The sequence below is a fragment of the Epinephelus fuscoguttatus genome, linkage group LG16 (genome assembly GCF_011397635.1).
Source record: "Epinephelus fuscoguttatus linkage group LG16, E.fuscoguttatus.final_Chr_v1".
NCBI lineage: Eukaryota > Metazoa > Chordata > Actinopteri > Perciformes > Serranidae > Epinephelus > Epinephelus fuscoguttatus.
Genome location: NC_064767.1, coordinates 25470165 through 25493824, shown reverse-complemented (window position 1 = coordinate 25493824; position 23660 = coordinate 25470165). Strand labels below are relative to the sequence as shown.

The following is a 23660-nucleotide window of genomic DNA, read 5'->3' as shown; positions in this document are numbered from 1 at the left end:
TGTAATTCAAGAAGCACAGTGGCTGCGGAATGAATATACATATAAAAGAGACATGCAGTGGTGGAAAAGTGGGCTGCAAAAATATCCTGCTTGAAATGGTGAATTGTTATGAACTTCTCAACTCAGGCAAAATTATGACAGGGTGTAGATTCTTAAAAATCAACACAATGAAGGGGTGGTTCATGTCCAACCCCTGTTTTTTTAATTCATGAGCACATTTAATGTTTTATGTAACCCCGCTATGAGTCACCCTTACATTAAAATCCATATTTTGCAGAATCTGTAGTGTTATAACACTGCCATCAGGCCAATTAGATGCTAAACATAAGCATAGTGCATATATTTTGAGTTACACGTAATGCTCATGGTTACATATCCACTTTTGTGACACAGCATGCAAAACCTCAACTCTGAAATTGATTAGATTAAGGATAACAGCATCCATACGTCAAAATACGGGCTTATAATATTAAAACATATGTACGTTGTTTATTGTCAGCCTTGTGGATGTAACCAAAAGGTCTATTATTTTAATCATTTACTCTCAAAGTGAATATTTCACCCTCTACTTGGTGTATTGCGCTTGCCCATCTGCTGACAGTGGCATTTCCCACAGCAGCGAACGCAGCACCGCTCTGTTCATTCCTGCAGTGTCCCGTTGTAGGACAGTCTGCGTGAACTCGGGAGGGGAAGCTCGCGCTGTTAAAACTCCCAGGATTTACACTCTGCCATTTTGAGGAAAACCGGCCGACATCAGGAGTACAGCCGCGTCCATGAAACAGAAGTCATGACCTGAATTAGTGACCCACCACTGTGAATCTGTGAGTATTTCTCCCTCCTGGTTGCACTCAGGTCTGTTTTTGAGAGAGCCGTGATAGTTCCTGAGCGCGAGGGACGACTTAAAGCTGTTTTGGTTTACTCTTGGTAAATGTTGACTCAGTGTGTTGTCAGCCGTAGCTCGGGACTGTGTGTGTGTGTATGTGTGTGTGTGTGAGTGGCGCATGTTGTGCTCACAAAGTAGAGCGCGACTAAAAAGTGTGAGTGACAACTTTACTCAGAGTTTGCAGCAGCACAAAGGCGCAGGAGTGATCCCAGAAGTGGGCCTCTCTGTCCGGACATGGGCCTGGCTGTGTTGTGGATGACAGCATGCTGGTACTGTTTTCTTTCTCCAGCCGGAGCTGTTGTGGGGCGACAGAAAATAGGTCGTTTACCGGTAACTCGTGTGTTTGTGTGGCATTTGCTGACCCCACGCTGCAAGAATGCGCCGCAACAATAGTGCAACAGTGTTTCAACGAGACGGAAACAATTTATTTGCACGTGACATTCGTAATTTTGGCCCTTTGCAGACATTTTTGAGTGCTGTGTATTTTTTGGAAACTTTTTTTGGTCAGTTTAAACAGATATCAGGTCTGTAAAGTTAGACTGCACCAACCACTGTTGCCACAAGTGAAAACTAAACTATGAAATAAAGGCGAATGCGAAAACATAATAAAAATAACAGTATAGAAGAGTCAATACTGTCTGTTAAACATCCGCAGGCATAATTTTGCTACAGCAGCAAAACACTTGAGTGAATTAAATTAAGCAGTTGTGTATTTTATTGCTTAAATTCAGCTTTTACTTTGTAAAGGGAAGAATGTGTTATTAGGGGAGACTGGGGACGGTTGCAACACTTTTTGCATTCCTCTCAGTTATTCATCGACTGTTTGGAAAAGACCAACTAAATTTTTAAATATTAAACTCACATCTGTCTGCTAATTACACACACCATTTAAATATGATTACTTATGATATATCATTCACAATATTTATTTGAATGGAAGAAGTCAGGTGTTGCAACTGACCACACGTACCCCTGTGGACAGTTGCAACACCACATCGCCACAGGGACGGTTGCAACTAGACCTGCCAGTTACTCAAAAATATTATTGACATCATAATATGGCCAAGTGCTATATCTAAATAGAAAAAGCTGCAATTTTCTGATTTAGATAAAATGTGTCGTAACCGTTAAAATTCAAACATTGTGGTGCTACTGAGATTCCCCAACTTACGAATCATATTTCAAACATAAGGGAACGTGCTTGTTTGGTACAGACACTAGCAAAAATCACATCACCATAATTTCTTCAGTGAAAATGAAATGTAAAAAATACAATTTCCATTGCAAACATGTTAGCATTAAATTTCACTAATTGACCATTGGTTTTTATCTCATTAGTGCAGCATTCTGAATATATACTATTGAATGATTATATTAGCCTATAATAGAATGTATTTATTTAGTAATATTTACCAAATAACAGTTTTGTTTGTGGGGAACCCCTCTGTTAGCAACCCACTTCCCCACTCTTACTGAAATGTAATTTCTACTTTTTTATAATTTATTTACTGCAATACAAACAGCAATGGCTTACTATTGACTAACGGACCATTATACTAGTAAATATGTTAATTAGAAATAAACAAATTCTTGTATTATTTCATTAACTTCAGTAATCATGTACCTCACAATGAGTTGTGCAAGTAGCCTATAAATGTATGCATTTTTTTCCTCCTTTATTATTCTGTTAATGGCATCAGAAAGCCACTGTAGAAGACAACAGATGATAATAATAGTTAATAATTAAACTGCCGCAGTATTCTGTGCAACTATTCAACTGTGCAACAATTTTTACCTCTTGAATGTAATTGACTTACAGTGCACATACATGTACACATTTCTTATATTACCTTTAATTCTATTGTTGTTTTATTCTACTGCAGTATATACTGTATTTAAATTTTCCCACTTACAGCCTCAGCACAGTGATGATGTATATGATATTTTTTAATGTTTTAATTTTCTACATCTTAGATACTAGTTTCAAACACCACAGCATAATGCACATTTCATTTATATTTATTTTAATTTTTTGCTTTTTCTTTACATACTTTATTTCATACTCTTATTCTTACTTATTATAATTCTCTATTCTTTACATCGGAGCAATTGTAACGAATCATAATTTCCCTCAGGGGATCAGTAAAGTATTTCTGTGTCTGATTCTGATCGACAGTTTTATATATTTGTGTGTACTATCCTTTAACATACATCATAATAACTTGTGCATGTATAAATGTCTGTTATAACATAATCTTTTGTGAAATAAGTAAGTAAATAACAGCAATATACATTTTTATTTGCATAAACTATCCTTTTATTTACCCCGCAAAAACTACTACTTTGAAATTACTGCTGTGTGGTCTGTTCTGATGTGGTTGCATGGCTTGATAACAGTTGCAACAACTTGTTGCTGCCTCCCGTACTTCTCTCAAACGCTACATAGTCTTGCTTTGAGGATGCTCTAAAACATATGAAATAAACATTTTCCATGTGGTTATTATTAGTTTATCCCAAACTGTCTGAGAGTAAAATGAATCACTGCTGCTTGAGTAAACTTACAGAGCAATAGTGGAAAACTTATTTCTGTAAGTGCCTCAGCTGACACACATGTCTCCCATTCATTCCTGCTTATTTTTTCCAGTCATGCTTTTCTGATCTCGAACAAAACTCTACAATAAGTACCCTGGAATTATTGCAACATAACATTGATTTATTCCGTGTGTTTAACGTGTGAGGAGACAAAAGCAGCAGCAGCGAACAAAGTTTCTCCTCTGCTCTATTTGATGGGAGAACACTCTGCAGACAGCGCCTGTGCGTTGCCACTGGAAATGGGTCATCACATTTTCAGCTCTGCACTCGATTACACAGTCAGTGTGGTCACAACAGTAGTACTCGCCTGTCAAATGAAAAGGGATAGCGTCTTATTTTGTTTATTTATATACTTCTCTAAGGGAAACGACCCACTCGGTAGTGTGAGAACACAGGAATTATCCAGAGAGTCCAACAGGAACTTGTCTCATTTAATCAGGAAGCATCTGTCTGCCAAGTCAGAGTTCAAATGTGTTTATTTATTTTTTCAATATTCAGCAGTTTTATTCTTAAACCACAACAGTTTCCTCTCAGTTATCATTTGTCTGTCGCTGCTTCCTGTCATCAAGAGGTTTGTCCTTTTTCTCACAGCAGAAATTACAGTAGACAATACAGTAGACAATAACAATATGACAAGAACTCCTCGTGAAAATGGACCTTAATCTTAAAGTAAATATTCATTACAGTCACTGCAAAAAAGATCAGTCATGTGAGATGAAACCAAGGAGTGGCATCTGTTCTCTCATATCCCTGTTGGTTAGTATCGGCTTGTGATTGCTGTTCCTCTTTGTGGATTGAAATTTTCCATGTGTTTGTGATGACTTGTCACATTGTTTTACACACAAGATATTCCCATGTTAAATAACGTTGCAGTTTGACGGGTTTGACAGTTCCACCTGTAATTGGATCTGTTTGGAGACGTCATGTCAAAGTGCTGACTGGCATCTTTTTAGCTGATGAATGCATGTATTTGGCGACATGTTATGACTCAGTTTGAACCAATAATTACAACTAAGTGACTTCAGACTGTAAGTAATTGTCCGTGGGCGTGGGTGTGTGCCTTATTTTGCCTACCCCAGGCTTTTTCAAATGTGGTCATTTATGTAAGTATAATAATGACACATCTGCGATAATACTCAGGATTAACATACTCTTTATCTTAACTGCAGTGCTGCAATTCAAATGGGAACAAACCTGAACACTGTTAGTAAGAGAGTCTTGAACAAAGTTGCTCTGTACGATTACAATTCCCGTCTTTGCATTGCTTTTATAGGTGTGTTACCCTGTTAAATTTCGTCACCTCCCAATTCTTAAGACAATAATAATGAAAAATAAGGTTCAAATTGTAAAAACAATTCCTCAGGCTGGTTTTATGTGCTTTATAAATCACCTTATCACTGTAATAAGCCTAACCTAATCCCCCGACTCCCTCTGTGTTGCTGTTTTTTCATGTTTGACAGTGATAAACAACCACACAAACCAGAACTTGTGAGTATCGGGTGCATTTTTAAAAAAAAAAAGTGATAATATGACATTAAGATAATATTTGTTGTCAGTTCACATGGATAGAGCAGGCTGGTATTTCCTGTGTGCAAAGCTGCTTGTCCCCGGGGAATGTGTGGAATGTATTCTTTTGTCCTCTGTAGATTTAGCAGTGTCTCGTTTCTGTGCTGCTCTGCTAGAGAGCCCAGGAAGAGACAGCAGACTGGAAATGAGTCTGAAAGACTTGTCAGTAACCCCCGTGGAGATCTCATCCTTCTCAGTGCCCGTCTCTTTTTGAACCAAAGCCGAGGGTTTCTATAAGTCAGAGAGGCGGGATGAACTCATTGAAATGTCTGTGTGCCATCGCAAACATCCGCTCATTAGAAAGATGTTCTCCAGTGTTTGACTGAGGACTTGTCAATCCACTACCCCTGAAGAAGAGCCCCCACTTCCCTGTTTATTTATAGCTGGAGGAACTTGCCACTGGATTTCTCCTTCATGCAAGTCATGGCTGTGATCTTGAAGGGAGGAGGAAGGCTGTAATTGAGGCTTTCTGCTTTCAATTATTTTTTTCAAGATTTTTATGGGGAGATGAGGCTTCAGCATTTTGAGAGTGGCTTCTTTGTGGCCTGTGAGCCTGATGTTGGTGAGAGCAGAGCTGCCAGCACATGAAAAGACAGATTGTGATTGACTGGCTGGAAAATGAACAGCAAGATTGTATAAAGATTATTACAACATGTTCGCTCTCTGCCCATTGGCTAATGAGCCTGCATGCCGTTGTTGTTTAGCAACATTTCTCACACTTTTAATACATTCATTGAAATATGTTCTGCAGCTCTAATATCACAGAGGATGAAACAGTCATGGCGCCTTACACATTTTACCAGCTTTGTTCCTTTCCGAAGCTTCGTGCAGTACCAGCTGCTCTGCCACATTATACCTGGTTCTCACAGTTGACTTCATGCTGGTTAATGAGACAGGATCTTTGACGCCATGGCTAACTTTTCTCACACGCATTTTAAAGCGAGCTTGCAATGAAATATTTACACCATGCTCATTTGGAAGCACGGTATGTCTGAAATGCAACATTTTGGCTCATCAATTTGCAATACAAAACCTTTGAACTCCCAAAACTTTTCCCTTTGAAAACAGCATCATTTTCCTTTTTTCCCTGAACATTTCTTCCTCTGCTCCAGTAGGAGCTGCTAAAAACACATAAACTTTATATATCACAATGCTTTGAGAAACCAGGTGTCAATTTGTCAGAATGTATGGATACAAAACATCATGTTAGGTAGATTTGTAAGTTTTCCAGAGTGTGTTCTTAGGAGTAATTTTTGTTTTCAGAAGTTTGAATAGATTTGTAGTGCATATTCTAATATAGTGTTTGGAGTAAGAATCACAGAAGTGGACCTCGCCCATGTGTCAAGATAACAATAGCGGTACTGTTTGCTCTCAAGCCCACAGTACACACAGAGTATAGAATGAAGGAGACAGAGCTGTATCCAATCATGCACTTCTTGTAAATTGATCTAAATTGGGCTGTACTAAAGGGCTGGACACAAAGTCTGCAGGTATTTGGTGATAAATCAAAGTACTGGACAAATTTAAAGAATGTCCTGATGATGTGGGACTACAAATGTCTGCAAGAATTCATGGCATCTATCCAATAGTTGTTGAGATATTTCAGTCTGGACTGAGGAGGTGACAGACATCGCCATTCATTACTAGAATGGCTAAAACGCATCACCACTGAGTCAATTTGTCATTATTAATGGAAGCAAATGGCACAATATCTGAATGTATCATCGTGTAGTGGTTAGCATTGTCGCCTCACAGCACAAGGGCTCCTGGTTCAAACCCAGGTTGGGAGAGCCCTTTTGTGCAGAGTTTGTATGTTCTCCTCGTGTCAGTGTAGGTTTTCTCCAGGTACTCCAGCTTCCTCTCACCATCCTCAGACATGTAGGTTAACTGGTGACTCTAAATTGCCCGTAGTAGGTGTGAATGTTAGCGTGAATGGTTGTCTGTCTCTATGTGTCAGCCCTGTGATAGTCTGGTGACCTGTCCAGGGTGTACCCTGCCTCTTGCCGAACGTCAGCTGGGAAAGGCTCCAGCCCTCCCGCGACCCCTAACAGGATAAGCAGTTTCAGAAATGAATGAAGAATGAAAGTAGTGTTGTACTGGCCCTGCCCACAATTTAATATTTGAAGACCAATACTTTGTGCTTCAACCAAACAGTAATAACTACTGTTAGATAAAGTTATGGCCCAGAGAATCAAGGCTACAGTTTTTTATCCTTTTCTGTTTTTCTTGCAAAAATGATCCAAATAAAGAAAAAGGCAAACATACTAGCTGGCATTTTGTTGAACTTCTTACGCATGCATAAAGTTGGCTGATAGTCTATAAAAGACTGTTCCCACTATTCTGATGGTGTACTTGCAAGTCAGTTCAGCTAATAAATGTTTGTATGAAGGATTCTGCAAAAGCTTAAAAATCAACAAAAGCTCTAATCTGTGGTGTCACTGAGAGAGAAAAATGTGCTGCCTCTCTGATTCTGAGCTGCAGAGTGCTTGCTTCAGCGTTTGCATCAAAAGAGCCCGAGTTAATTGTGGTGTTAACATATGTAAACATGTTCCAGGTTTTCAAGGTCAGCCTTTCATTAAGTTTTAATGGCGCACCTTAAGGAAATATGTTTTATTTATATCCCCAAGAGCTCTCTCTCTCTCTCTCTCTTTCTTTTCTCCCGAAAGCATAAATGTACTTGCTCTGCTTTTAAATGAGAACAGATCTAAGAGCATATGTGTTATCGCTGGAATATCTTAAGATTAAACTTTTTAAAAATTACTTTTAAGACCAAACTTTTTTTAATTTTCTAATTCTTCATATTTGTTTTCTTGCAGTGGAGACGGCCTCAGGAGGACTGCTAACCCAACAAAGGAGAGATTGTTGATTTGAAAGCGGCCATCAGACCTCTTCAGCCATGTGTTCCACAAATCACTCAAACTGGGTCACGTTTGAAGATGACAACACACCACTCTCATCACCTCAGAAGCCTCTACAGTCACCAGGGCTTATCAAAGCATCAGTACCGCGTCCCAATGGTCTGAAATTAGTTCTTCCTCCAATTAGAGATACTTCCTGGAGCTTCAATAGTTCTCTGGAATCCCCTCAAAGCTCCTCGAGTCTTAGTGGAAGTTCCTATGTACCATGTAACACGCCCTTTTGCACTCCTGTGAGTGGGGTTCCTAGCAGTGCGTCCCCATTTCACTCCAACACCTGGGAAAAGAACGATTTCTTCCGGAGTTTGTCCAGCACGCCTAACACCTCTGTACACTCTACTGCACCAGAGGCCCTGCATCAAACCTCAGATGGACCAACCCCTTTCCCCTCTTTCCAGGGGAACTCAGGACACTATAACCCCTTCTGGGATGGATCTAGACACAGCGCAGATGTGGACAGCTCCTCGTCAGACTCAGAATCGGAGAACAGCCTACCACGCTTCTTTATTCGGACCAAAGACGGCGATGAGCCACCACGTGACCACCTCCAGAGCTCCTTCTCCTATGTTTGCCACAAACTGGAAGGCCTACGAGCCCACGAGGCAGAGACAGAAAAAGATGGGGAGAGGCGGCTAAGTTGTAAAAGTGAGGTTTTAAGCGAGGGCTCGTCCCAGTTTGTTCCTCGGGGTCTGTTTCGTAGCCAGAAGAGAGACGGCTGGTCTGTCTTGCTCAGGATTCCTGAAAAAAAGAACCGCATGTCCTCGCGGCAGTGGGGGCCAATCTACCTCCGCTTGTTGCCCGGAGGTGTGCTGCAGATGTACTACGAGAAAGGGCTGGAGAAGCCATTCAAAGAGTTCCAGCTTCTCCCCCAGTGCAGGCTCTCAGATCTGAAACTGGAAAGCTACGGCGAGCCCCGGAAAGTCCTCTCGGTCAAGGTGGAACATTTCTCGTACACAGAGAAGAAACGCTATCACCCTAAGCTGGAGGTTAATCATGAGGCGGAGGCAGAAGAGCTGCTAAAGTTTGGCTCCACAGTCCACGACGACATGGAGGACCTGGTAGTCTCCATTGAAGAAGAAATCTTCAAATTGTGTATTCACCACCAGCAGAGGCGGCACTACGAGGAACAGGAGCTGTCGTTGCAGATCACGGATCATATCTGGGTACAACTGGATAAATTTGGAGAGGTCATGGAGCGGACAGCCTTCACCCAGATTCACTGTCTCGCTTTCCTGAACGGACTAGGGGATTGTTTTCTCGCCCTTAATGATCTTGGGCTGCTGCGCTTTGACTCCAGCTACGGGTCTGAGGATGACGGTGAACTCTGGATGGAGATTGCAGACTGCCACTTTCACAGATGTGTGAATGAGACAGAGTTTCAGAGGTCCCGGCTGATAAAGTTCTCACCTCCAGAGGCCTGCAGGGTGGAGCTGATGCGGTATAAGACAGCGTTTTTGGGTTGCACAGAAATCCCCTTCTCGATCAAAGCTGTTGTCACAGTTCAAGGTGCCTATGTGGAGCTCCAGGCCTTTCTTAACATGTCGGCCACCTTCCTTTCCACAGCGAGCGTGTCTGACACGAACCCACTGTGTGAGAATGTAGTGATCCGTGTGCCTGTGCCAGGTGACTGGGTCAAAGTGACGCAGACAGTGGCCTTGCTGCGGCAGAGGTCGCTGAAGGCCCGTATGAACAGAAACGCCTGCTTGGGCGCTGTCAGCGCTGCAGATTCACAGCCTGTCATGCAGGTGACAATCGGCACCGTCAAGTATGAGAATGTATATTCAGCCGTCGTGTGGAGGATCGACAGACTGCCCGCCAAGAATACAGGTAACACATTTCTGAGAAATTAAAATTTAGCCCAGCCCTACATCCTGACATCATTTTCTCATTATCTTCCTGGCTTCCTGTGCATGTGTACAGTATGTTTGCCGCTCAGTGGTGTGACACTGTAACTACAAGTGACCTTTGTTTCCTTCTTCACAGCGGTGGATCATCCCCATTCATTTTCCTGCAAGCTAGAGCTGGGATCTGATCAGGAGATCCCAAGTGACTGGTACCCTTTTGTCACAATGGAATGTGAAATTATGGGCGCGGTTGTGTCACAGACCAGGGTGAAGTCACTGGGCACCGCCAACGACATCCAGCCTCAGAAACATGTGACCAGTTGGACACGCTATCATTGTCAGGTAAGATGACTCAGCAGTTTAACAATATCTTGGTCAGTGCGTGCACCAACCTTAATTTACACTTAACAAAATTTAAACGCAACACTTTTGTTTTTGCTCCCATTTTTCACAGGTTAAAGGTTAAAGATTGAAGACTTTTTATGCACTCAATAGATACATTTCTGTCAAACAGTTGTGCCACTGATCAAACATCATGTTTACTACAGAGGTGTGCCTTAAGATGGTAACAAATTTGCAACCAAAAATTTAAAAAGAAATATGTAATGAGTGCATTGAAAAGGTCTTCGATCTTGAACTCAAACCTGTGAAAAATTGTAGCAAAAACACAAGTTGTTGCTTTTAGATTTTTGCTCAGTGTAGATACAGAAAACATCTTTGTTTACCTGCCTCATTTTGTGTTTTTTTTTAGGTGGAGGTGGAGAAGAAATGGATTGAAACAGAGTCACAGAAGCAATCCGGCTGTATGACACAGTGATCATCAAAGAAACTCTGAGGAGGACGTCATCCCTTTTATCCAAGATATTTGCCAAAATCCTCTTCATGGTGAAAAGGGATGACAAATAAATGAACAGAAAAGGAGGGTGACGAGGGACTTTCTGCTTATATCCGGTGTCAAACTCATCTAATTACACATAGCCTGGTAGTATTTCTCATGGAGGTTAACCGATTTTGTATCCTTTAACTGAGACTGAATTAGTCTAGACCCTAGTAAACAATTTAACATGGTCCTTTTGCCTAGCACTTTACATTTAATAGATTTATTAACTGTACGACCACAGATTATACGAGTAGTGTATATAAGCTTGCATTTGCATCATCTGCACTGCCCTCCAGAAAGATTGGCAGCCTTATTAAATGTACTCTGAACATCCTGCATGAGATAAACAGCTTAAGTAATGAGTGATATTCACTGTGTTTGAGAGAAAATAATTATCAGCATACGTATAGGGTCGGGCCCTTTTCACATACTTCCATATATATATTCATCCAGGAATGAATCATCCACATTGGTACTAAATTCTGCGTGGTGGTGGCTCGGTTCTCAGTATAACCCCTTGTATCAGTAAGTTTTAGAGCAAATATGCAAATGACAGACAAACACTGTGGAAAAGCACTATGGTGATGTAATTATAGTTGCACTAACACGTCAGTTCAAAGGTGGGTCACATCATGCTGAGCCCCACGGAGCAGCGTTTGTCTGAAGTGAATTAATCACAATTATTAGGGCAATTTGGTTGAATTGACTCAGGCTCAATGCCAATTAGCAGCCATTCTCCACAGGTTCAAAGCAACATGAAACAAAGTGACAATTAAATAATTTCTCTCACAAGTGCATTGGCCCCAAAAGCTACAAAATAGTTTCATATCTGAAGGCTAACTGTCTTGATTTTGCCAAATACTGACAAAGTGCATTTACAAAGTGAAACAGCAGTTGCAGGACTGACAGCAATGACTCACCTTTGGAGCGTTTTATGAAATAGTTGTAGTGTAGTACTCAGAGTTGTGAGATCTGAAACTTAGTTTGCAGCATAAAGTGAGAAATTAATTTCCTCCTTTTCCTTCCCATGAATAGAACTCATTGCTTGCATTGCTTACCTCGAGCTGACCTTTGATCATATACCAAGGTTGTATTCTGGAGGACTGTAATTTTATTTAAACAAATCAAATCTTTATTATGTGATTTTTCTGCCTCTGGGTTGTGAATAGGTTGGATTAAAAAAAAAAAAAAAGAATGGTGACGCTTCATAGCGAACAACAAGGCCTTCAGAGATGACTATGTTTGAGGTACCTGGCTTAAGCTGGATATTATGTACGTCAAGAGTAAAAAATTGAATTAAAGCTGAATGACTCATGGTACTTCTTCACGGACGTTCGTAAGTCTCGGAAGTTTCTGTCGACCACACACTGCAGGAAAAAGAGAAACTAACATCGAGTTATTAAATCAAGGAGAAGGAAGTGGAGAACTACACATGCATAACACACATCACAATAACAGTTATTTATTTTTACAATTACCCACTAATCATTCATCGAACAAAGGAGCAAAGTAGCTTTAAACAAACATCTCACCGAGTGTCAAAACAGCACAACTTAATGTTTCCCATCATCACAGTGTTGTTGAGAGACGGAGACACCCAGCAGTGAGTAGTGACAGGCTGCTGCTCGATAAACGATGTAATTTGTAGGAAATTATTTTGTGCAAGTGCTGCATGCTGGGTGACTTTGTGTCATTTGATTACAGTAACTGTGATAGTGCACAGGTACAGAAGAGTGTAGCATCTTAGCCTGAACTGAATTTGCCTCATTAGGTGGTGGTCATGTTGTACTGCTCTAGATGAAGCTCAAGACCAATTTAAGGTGTCAGTTTTGTAGACTCGACTGCATTTTTACTTCTTACTTGTCTCAGACAAGAGGACTGGAGATTTTATTTTAAGACTGGTCAAGACCACAACTGCAGAGATAGCACTGAATTGCCTTTTCAAAAAAGAAGTGTTGAATAAAGAAGGTTCTTAGTGTTAGCCTGTATTTGTTAACTCATAGAAAATGGTACATGGTGCACTTACACATACACACATATACAGAATGGGATTAAAAAAAAAAAAGCTCGTCATGTTTTCTGTGGGTATTTTTATGGGAATGTGAATCTTGGAGGAATGCCTTTGGTTTGCGTGTTCCACATTTTTTTGGAAGTGTGTCATGCAGTGCTTGTCTGGTCTTGACTTGGTCTTGGTCTTGATACACTCTGGTCTTGGCCATAACTTGCACTCAGTTTAGGTGGACATGACTACAACACTGGAGCATGCAACAATATTTCGCTGGACCCTCGTGACAAGTCACTACTCCGAAAAGCCTCAACCTGGGACATTTGAGTTTTTACTCCCTGCTAGCTTATTTCTTGCTATTAATTCTATGTCTGTGATGTGTTTTTTATGGGTTTTGGGTATTTATATCTCAGGATTTTTCAATCTATGTCGTATGATCTGGAAGTGATGGATGAGTTAATTGGAAAAATGCCTTTAAACGCACAAAAGATGGTCTCTTAATCCCAACGATGAGGTTAGAGTTTCACTGAAAATGATAACAGTTGCTCTCCATTCAATGTCAAAATTGTTTAACAAATAATGTAGGAATAATTTAATCACAATCAGCTGTTTTTTGTATTTCTCAACTCAAAATTAGATGAGTAACTAAATCACATTTTTCCCTCAGTTGTCTGTCCAGTTGCTCACAATAGGGGGCAGTGATGGCGACAGTGAACTGACCATGGTTACTTCCATTACATGAATTATTTTCAGTTTCAGTTTTTAATTACCTAGTATTTTCAATGCCTGGACAAATAAAATAGACATAGATGATGTAATATTGGATATATATATATATATATGTATAAGGAGAATTGCTATCAGAGTCCAGAGTAGCTTTGTGGTAACGTGACAGCTGAGTGTCTTACTTTCAGTGAGTTGCAGTATCCACAGGGGTGGATACTCTCATGTTGCTGCTTTTGAGCCACAGTGCTCTCATCCTCTATCGGAGGACTCAACCTACAGTGTTGAAAGAGTGCCAGTATTACCAAACAGATGCTCGGAGGAAGCAGGGGTCACGGCGCCTGCTGCTGCTGCTGCTACGAATTCATTGAACACCAAGTTCAAAATGAAGTGTTTTGTAAAGGGTGAAATATTTTTAACTCCTGGCATTGTGCATTCCTGGAATCAGATACTGTACCAAGTCCCTCAGCAGCACGGTGGAAAATGTGCAACAGTGAAACCTTTCTATTGAAAGTAAACTAGAGCTGGAAAGGTCCTGTTGGACACAGATATTTGAGGCTCTTTAAAACCACATGGCTGAGATACAGTTAAGCCACTACAGGTACTGAAGCCATATTCAGTGTTAGAGTGTATTTGAGTTCCCAGATGTGGGTGGATGTAGGGTGGCCTGCAGGACATGGGCAGATTATGAGACAAAGAGCCTCTGGGTGGAGAAATGCAAAAGGCCCCACCACTTCTCAAACATAGGAGCAAAAACACAGACTTTGTGGAGGTTTCTGTCTCTTGTTGCAGTTGTTGTGCATCTTTTTTGTAGTTCTCTCTGGTGTAATTTCGTGTCTGTTTTTTGGTCGTTTGTGTCTCTTTGTAGTTCCTTTGTACCTTTTTGTGCCATTTTGAGTCTCTTCCTGGTCAGTGCGTGCTGATTTGAGTGACATTTTGCAGGTGAAGGCCAGGGGGAGCTTTAAAACTTTGGGCCCCTGGGCGTGTGCCTGCCAGGCCTGTTCAGTAATCCATCCATGCTGCAGGGGCACCCTCTATCCCCCACCCAAGGGACATGGTACCTCACAAGCTGCAGCAGAATTACTCACTGTAAAACTGAAATGTAACCACTGCCATAAAGTTTAGTTGCAGTGTATATGCAAAATGAGTCACAGTTGTTTTATTGGTAAAATACGGGAACACCTACGCTTGCATCTTGCTTTAGCAACAAAGATTGACATTATATTAAACTGAATATTTCCATTCCAAACACATATAAGGTCATATTATAAATGGAACAAAGTAAAGAAAAATAAAATGAACAAAAAACTGACTTATAACAATTTTGTAAAACTCCTCACTAAAAAAACATGGCGCTCCAAGCTCCAATCACATCTCTCTGTGCAGCTTGATTACCATCACCTGTGTGTGCACTCTCCGTCAGGTGGCTGTGGGCAAAACAATCTGACTTCAGCACCATCAACCATTTGTATGATGTTCCTGAAGTGCATTGTGACCGGACTGTAGTTGATTTAGCCCTGAAACATGCTGAACAACACAGGCCCAGTGGTAAGCAAAGCTGATTTTAAGCTAATTTTGCTACAAGGTAACTTTTAGCAAAAGTTTGTTTGGTGTGTGGGCTGTGGTGAAGTAATGGTACTCTAATAAATGCACTCCTGAAAGCCACTTTGCTTTTCAAATATGGGCTGTTTATTCTGAGCCTCAAGCTATTTATTTGGAGTAGCTCAGTGCAGTTAAATCATGTCAAGTTTAATCATGCTGTCAAGCCAAATCCCATTAAAAAATATATATCAATTAAGGTCAGGTAACATGGCTTTCTATATCGCACACTCTTAGCAAAAACATCAATGATGTCTTTGTTCTGTTTGAAGAAGAAGTCTGCACATAAATATTTGATTTCACTAACACTTTAATTTGGATTGTAGTCGTTTTGAATGGATTGAAGAACACAAGGAACATCTTTCATCTATTCTAAAAATGAAACTTTCACTAGAAACGATACCTCAGGCTGCTGATATGTTCCCCGAAATGAATAGTGACAGCGATATGTTCAGAAAATGTGTTGAGTTACACATAGGTGCATGAGTCTACCATTTCCAACAGTCGGCAACATAAAAAAGACATCTGTTTGAATGGAATTTGGTATCTTGCTTCTAAGAAAACACAAATCACTTTATCTTCACGAGCAGCTCAACAGCTTCTGACTTGCAGTTTCTGTAAACAACTGCAGGCCAAACTCTACTTGTCCATAATTGATGATGTGATAGAGAGTATGAGGGAGCTCTTCTTGGATGAAGGGCTTGAAGACCGCATCCTGGACGATTTAAGGCATGTGAGTTATAGTCTACATAACTCTGCTTCATTTGAAAAAAGTAAATAGATGTAATGCACATCTTGACTTAAGCTGTCAGTTACAGCAAAGTTAGATCATCTAGTGAGAAAAGTATACACCATACTGGGAAGACAGACTGCTGTGTCTTCTTGCTGTGCAGCTTTGGGAGTCAAAGATGATGCAGTCAAAAGCAATGGAAGACTTCAGGAAAAATAATATCAACTCATCCAACTTTGTGCTGCAGCTCCCCGCCAACTACAGTCAGACTGATCAAGAGCTCACAGGTAACACACTACTGCTTGAAATGAACTGCCTCTGATGACACACAAAAAAGAGTAGTTCATTTACGTTAATATACCGTGAATGGGAAACAAGAATTCCAGTGTGTAAAGATGCTGCAGATTAGCTCTCAGATTTCATATTTATGGCACAAATGTATATACAGGGTGAAGTGATTCAGAGAGAAGACGGCCCATTTTTCTGATTTTTGCATAACCTGCTCTGCTCTGATTTTTTTGCTCTCAGCCTCAGTTGTGATCCCTGCAAATCAGAGCATTCACAGTTTCCAAAGGAAGGCAAGTGTCATCAAAATTCACAGCACATCACTTCCCTGACCTCATATGGCTTCTTACATGAGGGGCACACACTGAAGCAGAAAAATGATCAGAATAATTTTAATCTTAAAAGCAACACATAATGTTGAAACTTCAACACCACTGGAATCTGTCTGAATTTATGCAACTTGAACTCCCATTTTTTGGAATGTCCATGTCAAGTGATGCAATTTGAAGGTTCAGAAATTCAGATTAATTAAATTCTGCTCTTAAAACAAAGTCAAGCCGAAGGATCAAGCTGCTTTGATTGGATTTTTACATTTCAGACACAAAAGTTCTTGAGGAAAAAATTAAGCATAAACACTGACCTACCAAGGATACCACTTCTCCTGATTTGTTAACTAGATGAGAGACTTTGATCATCAGACAAACCTGTCCGATCAATTACATTCCCGCTTGATTTCACTCTTGGCAGCAACTTTTTCTGTTTGAACTTAAAATCTTAGATCAGGATTTCACTAATTGAATTTGATAAACTTGAATATATATTTGAAGACTTCAGTTTAGTTTGTGAAAAACAAGTTACTTTGAAATTGTATCAAGTGAAATAACCCGACTGGAAATTTCAAAGAAGAGGATTTAAACCACATTTACTTGCTATATGTCAGTGGTGTGGACTTGAGACATGACTTGGACACAAGTCAGACTCAGGTCACGAATTTGACCTTAGACTCACCTGATGAAATCAAAAAAGTCTTGCAACTTGACTTGGACTCAAACACGAGTAACATGTGACTTAAACTGGATTTGTGCCTTTTGGTTTGATATAACTTGATACCCTCCCCCAAACCCAAAGATTATATACTGTATATGTACATCACTTCCTTTATCACCTAACATTACTGTGATTCAATCCCAGCAAGCTGATGCTTAATTCCCCAGATCCAGTCCAGCAGCATCCAGCTGGGTTGCAGGAGAGAACCATGAAGAACTAAGTTAACCGTACATAGCGCCAGTTAGAAAAATTATACCAAAGACAATTTTGTTTGCGTACAAAAACTATGTGTTGGTCAACAAAAACAATGGCAGTATGCAAAATGTATGGCTCAATAAAAAGGCATTGATGATTTTTATACAATTCATTTAGCATTACTCAGCTGTTAAAATGGCATTATAGTAGGGGAAGAGCGCAACATGACTTATATAGGACTTGAAACTCAAAGTTTAGGACTTGGGACTTGCCTGTCTTGACTTGAAGTGTAGAGACTCGACTTACTTGTGACTTGCAAAACAGTGACTCTGTCCCATCTCTGCTTTTTATATAGTAGTATTTGAATTTTAACACTAAGTATTTGCCTATGGATAAATGGCTTTTGTTTGCCTCCACAGTCACACTGACTTCATGTATCTGACATGATAGCTTCAAATGATATATGTATGACACACTGTTGGCTTCAGGGATGAGTACATTTAAAATGCATGTAAATAATTACTGTTTGATATGCTGAATTATGCACATAATGTTTCATTGCAGAGCAACTCAGAGGCACTTGCTACTTTTTCTCTCCCTGCTGGGTTGTCGTACCCTGTACAAATACCAGCTGGAGTCACTCTGCAAACAGCTTCTGGTACATAATGACCTGTTACGCACCTAAATCTGTTTTGTTTGCAGCATGTACTAATAAGTTGAAATAACATTTCATTCTCCCTCTTTTGTCTCACTGAGGTCAACTCTACAAGGTCAATGTTCCAGTTGTGGTTACTCAGGCCCCAGCAGGTCAGCCACCTGTATCTCAAAGCAGAGAGAAAGTCACTGAGCAGAGAGAAGCTCCTGCCCCTCAGTCAGCTGCAGCCCCACCAAATGCCACTTATCCTCAGGAGGTAGAGCCATCCTCTGCACCCTCTGCTCCAGCCACTCCTGTCACACAGCTGCCACATCCAAAGACCACTTTACCCCCCGGACGTGAGAGCAGCCTCTCACAGCAGCCACCAGCAGTTCCTGCTGCTGAGACCTCGCAGCTTGAAGGAGCCCACTCTCCAGAGCCAGAGGTCACACTGCAGGAAAAAGATCCGAGTCCACAACAACCCGAACCTTTGAACCTCAGCGTGAGCGCCTCACCCTGCAGTCAGCTATTAGACTTCCAGATTAGCAGCGAGGAAGCTTTGATTCAGTCGGCAGAGTTAAAGACCAGAGACATTGATGACATCCTGAAAGAAGTGATTGAGGAGGAGAGAGAGAAGGCAGAAAGGGCGAGGAATCTAATGCCTGTGAGGACTGACAACCAGGCTGAGGACGATCTTGGAGTAAGTCAAAAAGAAAATTCTCTCTTTAAGCAATTGCCAGTGACAAAAACAGGAAAAGGCCAGTTGTTGAGATATAGATGTGTATTGTTAAATGAGAAGTTCCACGTAGATGAGAAAATCAATGCAACTCTCATATGGGTACACTAATTATTTAGCTGGAGCCAGCAGCCTGAGGCCTGTACTACAAAGCCAGTTCAACTTACCCAGGATATCCTTTCATTATCTGGTGTGACCAACTCTCACACTGGCCGTCTGGATAACCAGTACTACAAAGCTGGTCATCAGCTAGTTCAGTCAACTCTGGGTTTTCCTATCCAGCGGAAAACCGGTGGAAAAAGAGCCCTGGAACAATGAAATGATTCTACTGACTAAAAATACATAGACTACTCTTTTTCTTTTTAAAGATATTTTTTTCAGGCATTTTTTGCCTTTAATAGACAGGACAGTTTAGTGTGAAGGGGGGGGGGAGAGAGAGAGAGGGGATGACATGGAGCACACAGGCTGGACTCGAACCCTGGCCACTGCGGCAACAGCCTTGTACATGGGGTGCCTGCTCTATCCACTAAGCCACCAACACCCCTAGACTACTCTTTTTTCACCCAAGACTCCAGACTTTCATCCATGGATACTTTATTCTTCAGTGATCTGATTGGTCACTGGACGTCAGGGTGTTGACAGACTGTGATCCAATACTGTTCAGCATAAGTTACCATGGTGATTTATCCCGGTAAAAAGAGGGACATAATACTGAAAACCCAGCGTTAAACCTGAAGTTACCTAGCTAGCTTCAAATCCTGCTTCGCAGTACAGGCCTGTGGTTTGGTTAGCTTAGCTTAGCTTAGCATTAAGACTGACAACAGGGAGATTTCTAGCTTGGATCTGTCCAGGGGAAACAGAATCTGTCCTCCAGACCTCTAAAGCTTACTAATGAATTACTTATCATTATTTTATTTTTATTTTTTTATCATGTCTTGATTTGTTTAATCCGTTTTTTTTCTTCATTTTAAAGAATACTTCACCCCTTAAATGCCTATTTTTATTTTAATTACTCACCGCATGTTTTGTTGAATTCATGATGAACATATTGTTTTTCTTGGATGCCTCCACAGTGAATGAAGAATCCAAAAATTGAGAAAAAAATTTGATGCAGAGGGATTGCATATAACACCAGAAAAAAACTATTCAAAACATCCACTGACAAACGCTTATACAACTTGTGTAGTATAATTTAAGTCTCATTTATCCAGTCAGATGCTCAGTACTTCCCAAATACATGCACTTTTGCTGAAACCAATAAATCATAATATTTAAAACACTTCTGCATAAACACTGAAGGTTTTTTGAAAATGCATGCGTTTGGAAAGTACATAAATGAGACTTGGATTATACTGCATGAGTTGTGTGAGAGTTTGAATCGAATGTTGTTTGAATTTTCTCTGTTGGATTTTTTGCACACCATAAAGGCATGTGAGTGAAACAAACCTTTCTTTGCAAATTCAACGTACCACTGGCTGAGCAGTGGTAATTTAAGAAGGGGTTATGAGCCAGACAGTTTCTTGGCACAGAGTTTCCAGGCTTTATGCACAGCTAAGCTAACCAGCTGCTGGCTATAGCTTTATATTTACTCAACTGATATTAAGTGGTATCAAGCTCTAAAAAGAGTGTGTCTGTCGGACTATTCCACTCCAGTGGTTTAACAGAAAGAATTAAGGTGTGTAGTATAAAATAAATGGATGTTTAAGAGGTATAGAGGGAGTGTGTTGTACTGTTGAAAGTGTAGGATGCAGCATTTTTGAAGCTTGAGCTGTACTGAGGACTACAAGTCAATATATCTATGATTTTGACAATATTGCTTTTAACTCTGAGTCCCCCAACATGTTTCCATGATAAAGTTGGCATCCATGTCTCTCACATGAAAGTTTTTTCATTACTAACTCCTCAACATGAGTTGCATTCAAATCTGAAATGCCTGGGTGCTGTAAAACAGACTGCTGTGTCCAGGTGTGCAATCTTGAATTATTCAAAGACATTTTTATCACGGCCTACTTAAATTCTCTGAATATTATCATGGCACAACTGTTATGTTTCTTTTCCCATTTCCTGCTTAGCTGGACCTGGACTACAACTACAGCGAGCTGTCAGACATCGTTCAGCTGGATGGACCTGCAGGCAACTCTGACATGGAGGAGGAAGAGGGAGTTCCCCTGGAAGAGAACGACTTTCTGGGTATAATCAACGCTGAGGCCATCAAAGCCCTGCAGGAAGGAGATGGAAGCAGTGACGGTAACAGCATCTCCTCCAGCGACAGCGAGGAGGCAGATGAGCTCGCTAATGTAGAGGAAGAGGTGAGAGAGAGAGAGAGAGAGAGAGAGGTGGATATGAATTTTGTCATGGTTTATTTTTTGCCTCTAAAACATCTCTGTTTGAGAAACACCAGCTGAGTTGTGCCACTTTTGCTGCGAATGACATTTAACAGTTGTGCAGGCAGCACTCAGTTTCTTTTCCCAACAGCATGTCTTTGATTGCACACTTATCAATTCACTTTCTATCATTTAGGATCCTTTGAATTCAGGTGATGATGTGATTGAGCAGGACATCCCGGATCTCTTTGACACTGACAATGTAATCGTCTGTCAGTACGACAAAGTAAGAACATGTTGGCTCTATACTGGCTCTGAACAAATCCCATTGTTGAGTACTGACCCTGATAAAATGTTCTTTATATTGCAGATTCACCGCAGTAAGAACCGCTGGAAGTTTCATTTAAAAGATGGAGTGATGTGTTACGGAGGTAGGGACTATGTGTTCTCTAAAGCTGTTGGGGAAGCCGAGTGGTGATGAGCTTTCTCCTGAACACATCAGATAATCATGTTGATGATGGGAAACTGATTTAAAGGGGGGAAATAATCAGTGAATTTAGAACTCTTGGTGTTGTAATTTCACTCACGGAGCCGGCAGTTAAAACACCTCTGTGCAAAATCACTGATACTTTTGTTTTTTTTCATTATGTAATTATCAGAGCAATACTGCAAGTCATTTACAGCCAATTACTCGCGGCGCTGCTCTACCGAGACAAACAGCATGAATTTATGTTGTATAATATTTAGCTGAGAAATAGTTTTCTTTATTAGTGGAGCAAAACATTATTTGACCTGGAATGTGTTTTTCTTCTGTCATAATCATGTTGCTTTCAGGCTACCTAATGTGCTGTTTGATTTTCAAACACTGTAATGTCTTTAATCATGCTTCAAATACACTGAACTGCACTGTTGTGCTGCATTCAATAACCCCCCCTTTTTTCTGCGCAGTCCTGCACAGAGCCAGTGTTCCCTTGGTGTCATATTATTTTTCTAATGAACTAAAAGGACTTTTTTTCTCCCTGTTGAAACTACTACACACAAATTCACTGGAATGTGACAAAATGAATTTATAAATGCCAGCATGGACACTAAAATCAATTAATGTTTGACAGTGGTTTGGATAGACACTCAAGCTAGCTGCTCACAGCTGGAGAGGAAATATAAAGGGTGCTGTGACAGCTCCAGAAACAATTTACAAAACAACAAATCAGAGAAAAATCCTCAGAAAATGTTTTTGACATTTTGACATTGGCAGTGTTGTCAAAATTTTAGTGACATTCTTTTGTGCAGGCCTGGTTGCTTTTCCTTTGTTTAAAACTGTCTCTTGTTTACTGGCTTCAAATATGTCCAAACTAGTGTAGTATGCACCATCACGCATAGTGTACTTTACTTTATAGCACTGGTTCCTAACTTGGGAGTAGGGAGTGGAGGATTATTGACAGAATATGAAATAAGAGAAACATATTTCTACTCCTCAAAATGACTGGATAATACTGAAAGTGATTCTGTCAATGGGGAAAAATTTGCAACCCACAAGCCAATGAGGTTGGGAACAACTTTAGGAAACGGTGTGCAGCTGAGTCAAAAGTGCAGATCTCCTGTATAATACACTGAACAAAAATATAAACGCACCACTTTTGTTTTTGCTCCCATTTTTCATGAGCTGAACTCAAAGATCTAAAACATTTTCTATCCACACTAAAGACCATTTCCTCACAAATATTGTTCACAAATCTGTCTAAATCTGTGTTAGTGGGCACTTCTCCTTTGCCGAGATAATCCATCCCACCTCACAGGTGTGGTATATCAAGATGCTGATTAGACAGCATGAATATTGCACAGGTGTGCCTTAGGCTGGCCACAATAAAAGGTCACTCTGAAATGTGCAGTTTTGCTTTATTAGAGTTGATCAGGTTGTTGATTGTGGCCTGTGGAATGTTGGTCCACTCCTCTTCAATGGCTGCGCCAAGTTGCTGGATATTGGCAGGAACTGGAACACGCTGACGTATACGCCGATCCAGAGCATCCCAAACATGCTCAATGGTTGACATGTCCGGTGAGTATGCTGGCCATGCAAGAACTGGGATGTTTTCAGCTTCCAGGAATTTTGTACAGATCCTTGCAACATGGGGCCGTGCATTATCATGCTGCAACATGAGGTGATGGTCGTGGATGAATGGCACAACAATGGGCCTCAGGATCTCACGGTATCTCTGTGCATTCAAAATGCCATCAATAAAATGCACCTGTGTTCGTTGTCCATAACATACGCCTGCCCATACCATAACCCCACCGCCACCATGGGCCACTCGATCCACAGTGTTGACATCAGCAAACCGCCCCCCCACACGACGCCTCACATGCTGTCTGCCATCTGCCCTGAACAGTGAAAACTGGGATTCATCCATGAAGAGAACACCTCTCCAACGTGCCAGATGCCATCGAATGTGAGCATTTGCCCACTCAAGTTGGTTATGACAACGAACTGCAGTCAGGTCGAGACCCCGATGAGGACGACGAGCATGCAGATGAGCTTCCCTGAGACGGTTTCTGACAGTTTGTGCAGAAATTCTTTGGTTATGCAAACCGATTGTTGCAGCAGCTGTCCGGGTGGCTGGTCTCAGACGATCTTGGAGGTGAACATGCTGGATATGGAGGTCCTGGGCTGGTGTGGTTACACGTGGTCTGTGGTTGTGAGGCCG

General features: G+C 40.9%; 1 protein-coding gene across 2 annotated transcripts; it reads left to right on the top strand.

Moving 5' to 3' along the window:
• Positions 1-556: 556 nt before the first annotated feature.
• On the top strand, positions 557-21804 carry LOC125903587 (stonin-1). 2 transcript variants are annotated; one of them, XM_049600589.1, is made up of 11 exons: positions 557-821; positions 7858-9783; positions 9940-10142; positions 15639-15740; positions 15901-16024; positions 16266-16315; positions 17829-17922; positions 18021-18598; positions 20707-20943; positions 21155-21244; positions 21329-21804. In XM_049600589.1, the coding sequence occupies exons 2-11, from the start codon at positions 7938-7940 to the stop codon at positions 21434-21436; spliced, it is 3432 nt and encodes a 1143-aa protein (XP_049456546.1). In that variant the 5' UTR covers positions 557-821; positions 7858-7937; the 3' UTR covers positions 21437-21804. The 2 variants fall into 2 exon arrangements, with proteins under 2 accessions (XP_049456546.1, XP_049456545.1); XM_049600588.1 differs by lacking the exons at positions 15639-15740; positions 15901-16024; positions 16266-16315; ... (3 more) ...; positions 21155-21244; positions 21329-21804 and adding an exon at positions 10552-11901 and having other exon boundaries at positions 640-821.
• Positions 21805-23660: the final 1856 nt, after the last annotated feature.